This window comes from Montipora capricornis, chromosome 4 (genome assembly GCF_036669925.1).
Source record: "Montipora capricornis isolate CH-2021 chromosome 4, ASM3666992v2, whole genome shotgun sequence".
In the NCBI taxonomy this organism is placed as follows: Eukaryota; Metazoa; Cnidaria; class Anthozoa; order Scleractinia; family Acroporidae; genus Montipora; species Montipora capricornis.
Genome location: NC_090886.1, coordinates 55866961 through 55871960, shown reverse-complemented (window position 1 = coordinate 55871960; position 5000 = coordinate 55866961). Strand labels below are relative to the sequence as shown.

Below are 5000 nucleotides of genomic sequence, written 5' to 3'. Positions count from 1 at the left end.
CGCAAAGGTTTTACCTATTCACTTTTTGTATTATAAATTGCTAGCTGAAACAATGCATGATGTAAATAACGATGTTATCCCTTCACAATTGAAGGATTTGTTCATCCCTACTGCAAAAATTCATTCACATAATACGCGATCTTCAGTTTCCAACAACTTTTATATTAAGAAGTCAAAACTTGAAATTAAACGAAATCGTTTTCAAGAATTGGTGCAAAACTGTGAAATGAGATACCAACTAAGTACCGAACACTACCAAAACCCATTTTTAAAAGGAAAATTCGTATGATCTTATTCAATATATTAGAATCTGAAGACTCCTACGAAGACTTAGAATCGATAATCTCAAAAGTTAGCAAATACTCTTAGTAGCCATCATCTTTGCTTGGCTTATCTTATCTTATTCATTTTGTCTTATTTATCTACCTCTCATAATATACTGCATTGCCAACCTCAATTACATACCGGTAGCTAAGTGTTTCTTTAGACTTAATCTGTTTTCGTATTTACTTATCTATCTACTTACACTGTATCTATCTATTTCTCGGTAGTCTTACTGTGTGTATTTTCTTCTTCTTTTACTGATTATCCTGGCCCGCATCGATTAGCACTGCTACCTGCGGAGCCAGGGGAATAAGGACTTATTATCAAATAATAAAATTTTGTATTGTATTGTATTGGTATATAGACCATTTCCATTACCATTGCCATTTGGAAGTATATTATTTGTTCCCATTAGCAACATCAATTAATTGCAATGGGAATTAAACCAGGCAATTCACAATGAAAAGCCATGTGAGTGGAAGAAGATAAGGATACTATAGATAACATTGTTGCTGACCCTGTCCAAGCTTACTGGGCAAAATGCCTTTCTTCCTCTCACACTAAAGCAGAAAAAGTTGATCTGAAGAGCAGTTGCAGGATTTTTAATTTAATAGTTTTCTTTATTGTTCATTTATAGAATCGCATCACAGCAGACTTTTCCATTCCTAAGCTGGGCAAATATGTCCTAGTCCTTCAATATTTTCACCCTTCAGATGGGAAGGCCGAGTTGAGTGGCTACTTGAGGTATCCAGGAGGAACTCAAAGGGGATACTTCAACCTTCAGAGTTGTAACTACAGGTTTGGCTGTCGCCAGGTGGCTGTGAATGTTAATGATGTTGTTAAGGTCTTTGATGTTGAGAAAGAACAAAGAATGGTGGTTACTTTGGTATCAAGAGCGTCATCACCTATTGCTCTGGTATGTGAATTAATCCTTGTTGGAAATGCCAAAGTCAGAGATAAAAACCATTGAAATGTAGAAGAAGTTACAGTGGTGCTTGAAATAATTAACAAATCCAGGTTGTCCAATGTTTCAAAAGCCGCCAAATCAAACACATGAATTTTGTTGCCCTGATAACTCCTTAGTTGCCCATTACGAAACCCCCTTACAGTGTAGGTTTAAATGCACACCATGTTGGGATGCAATCACGCACAGTGAACGAGCTTGAATATTCCATAGTTCTTTGTGTGTGCCTGTGGTTTTTTGCGCAGAAGTCGGGGTTAACAAAATAGTATCTTCAATCTCCATTGCCTACATGTTTGTGATAATGTCTTGTGCATTTTCCTAAATGTTTTGTAAAAGCTGCAGACATTCAAAGCCCGGGAATATGCTCAGCTGCGGCAAATTTATTATTATTAACTTCACAGTACATTGTTTTTTCCTTGGGTAACCAGGGGTCACTTCCTGAAAGATGTAATAACTCTATTCCAGGGATAAATGCGCCTTATTCTGGCATATTTATCCCCGGAATAGAGCTATTACACCTTTCAGGAACCCGCCCCAGGCTTTTTATTTTAGCATAAGCAGGTTGCCCTTTAATTAATAAACTTTCTGGTTTTCTCAGACAACTGCTACATGTAATTTTGAGCACTTGTACAGTATCAGTAACCCACTGACTCCCAGGGGTTCCCCATTGACGAGTAAAATCGTCTGGCGTTAGACCGAGTAAAATACTAAGTCTGGCCAGTTTAGTCCGGTTTGGATATCAAAGGGTTAATTAATCATTTTGGTTTGAATAATGCTCAGATCAAATATCTGATCAGAAGTGCCGCATCATGTTTGCAAATTAGAGGGAATGCTTGCTTAGAGTTTAAACATGTTATACAAAAAAAAGACAGACAGGTAACCTTTTGTTTGAGGTCAATGGTTATTTTCATTTTTTTATGTTTTAGTACAAGATGTCTACACTTCAAAACAATCATTCTAGTGAATTACAGCTTTATTTTGATACATTTATGGTAGTCATCGGTCAGTATTTAAACCATTCCTTTCTTTTGATTTCCTCCAGCACTCTATCACTGCAATACCACTGGATATGTGGACTCTGGATTTCATCGAACCAAACATTCTATGTACAACCAAAAGTGGGGTGTGTATTCCAACATCATACCCAATTCCCAAGGGAGCAATCAAAATTGATGTTAATGGAGAGGATCCCAACGAACAGCAACCACCAAAACAAGATCCAGAGACGAAACTTCAGTATTTAAAAGGACCAGTAAGTAATGTTAGACAACACTTACTGCTCATAACTGTACATGTAGAGTTAGTAATAATTATTATTGTGATTAAACCAGAGCTGTGGTAATACAGTACTGTGCAAAAAGAATGCAAACGAATTTCCGCGAAATGCGGTCATTGTTCTATTGAAATTTTGTCGAAATTTCGGAGGAATAAGTGTGATTTTTCGGCCTGAGCCGCACGAAAGTTCGAACACAGGACGAAACTTCGCTAATCTGACACCGAAATTTCTGTTGGAGTTTCTACGTACTGAAACGAAAATTCAATAACCTAATGGAAATATTGTAATCTTGAAAATGTGTCGGTTAGCGTTTCGCATTTTAATGAATGAATGGAATCAACAACTGTACTCTTCTCTCAACCTTACGTGTAAACATGACGTGAATGAAACTGTTCAAGTCACACAAGTATCACGCAAAGAAAAAATAAAGTCGTTTACCATTCAACAAATTAAGTCAACAAATAAGCGACCATTCCGGTAAACGAAGAAAGAACTTTCCAGTTTTTAATAGGGGCATTCCTGAACGTAATCTTTTCTACCATCAATAATAATTTAAAACTCCCACAGACTTTAGCTGAAAGCTCTCGTCAGCGACTACCCTCGATTGTTTATATTAAATTTTGGTCGCTTTAATACGAAAATTGGCTCTCGCAAATTCCCGGGGTGATCACTTACAGTGTATGAAGGCTTCGACGGGCCTTTTTTGAACGTTAACTTAATAATTGTAAAAGGCAAATACTCACTGCAAATTTTTGATAAGCACTTGAAATTTCACTGGAAATTCATGTGGCCGTTGCAAAAGTTATGCAAATTTTCGCTTTTACTGAAACAATAGGCATTACGAAAATTCAAGGAAGTTCACACGAAAATTCGTTTTGCCCGAAATTTCGTTATATTTGGTCGAAAAGTAGCGAAATTCGTTTGCATTCTTTTTGCACAGTACTGTAGTAATTATTAAGATCTACCATTTAACATTTAACAGAGTGTGATAGAGACCAGCTCATGTTGGAGGAGTGCTTGAAAATGTTTACATATTGTTTTGCTTACAAGTCAACACCAGGCTTTCGTTCTGAGTGGGAAAGATTTTAATTATGAGAGAAGTTACTACAGGTTTGAGCATACAGTAACTGTCGAGCATACATGCTGTGGTTGTAAAAATTAGGTAGGCCTGATTGAAAATTTAGACCAGATCACAACTTGAGCCATGGGGTAAAGATACCCTACCATACTTGATTCTTTTGTCAATATGGTGCTGAAGATGTCTTGTGGTTTTATACTGGTATATATTTCGTTCAAACCATTTTTGTTTTCTTTTACAGGTTGTCCGTGACTTCTCAGGTTCCATACCTCGTCCAGGGAAGTATGCTGTCATTGTACATTATTACCAGCCAATGCATTCTTCCTTTGATTCACAAGTGTCCATTACCAGCGATGTAGCATTGGATGGAACTGTCAAATTTCATTACTGTCCTCACACCTCAGGATGTAGATCTGTTGTTAGAGATGCAAATGTGGCTCATTTATATGACATGGGACGTACCTCTGTTGGGGTGGAATTCACTATTCCTGAAAATGCATCCACTTGGATTGTAAGCTGTGTTTTAACATCTCTTAATCATTACCATTCTGAAAATTAGTAGTGAACCAGCCTTTGTTATAGCAAGCATGCAGGGATCTTGAGTATGTAATCATTATATACAGTAACTCCTGTCAATACATTTTTTGTTTTTTGGTAGGATTACGTCCTTCTGGTACCCGAAAATGCATTTTCAACACAACTGCAAGAAGACTCTCCAGTCCCTTTAGCTAAGGCCTTCCTGGACTCTTGCAGCAAAGACAGTTTCTTCATCAAGCCCACGGATCGTAAGCTTTGTAAAGAGTCTGCATTTTCACTTACTACAAGCTTCAATGATGGAGCATTTGCTTGCGGTTGTAATTTGAGAGGATCATACCACAATGACTGCCAAGAATTTGGTGGACAGTGCTCCTGTCGACCAAATGTGATTGGAAGAACATGCAGCAGGTGCAAGACAGGCTATTATGGGTTTCCAAACTGCAGACGTAAGTGGATGTTGAGGTACAGTACCGTGCAAATGTAAGTTGACAGTCCCTCGAAGCTCGATCCGCAAAAAGTTGATTCTTGATCCTCGATCCTCGATTCTCAAAAACTTTGAGGACCGAGGCTCGAGTCGAGTTTCGAGACGTTTGAGGGCTTTCGAGAAATTTTCGAGACAATTTTCGAGACTTTTGAGTGGAGAAAACAAAGGAGTTTTAGCGTGATTAATTTTTCACGTCTCTCTTCACGTCTGTTTTATACGGCTTTTATTTTATCTTACTGTTGGTTTCAATCATTTTTCGCGTTCGTCAGAAACTCTGGCAAGGCATGTAAGTGTCTTCATTGAATTATTTTGCGTACTTTTGAGAAAAAAAGGTGTT

At 37.7% G+C, this 5000-nt stretch overlaps 1 protein-coding gene across 1 annotated transcript in view; it reads left to right on the top strand.

Annotated features, from left to right (window-relative positions):
- The window catches only part of LOC138047587 (laminin subunit alpha-like), a 103330-nt gene that overhangs the window by 28160 nt on the left and 70170 nt on the right, over positions 1–5000 (top strand). The window contains exons 17-20 of the mRNA XM_068894503.1: positions 962–1240; positions 2331–2540; positions 3884–4153; positions 4301–4625. Coding sequence (XP_068750604.1) covers positions 962–1240; positions 2331–2540; positions 3884–4153; positions 4301–4625 — 1084 coding nt within the window. The remainder of the gene's footprint in view (positions 1–961; positions 1241–2330; positions 2541–3883; positions 4154–4300; positions 4626–5000) is intronic.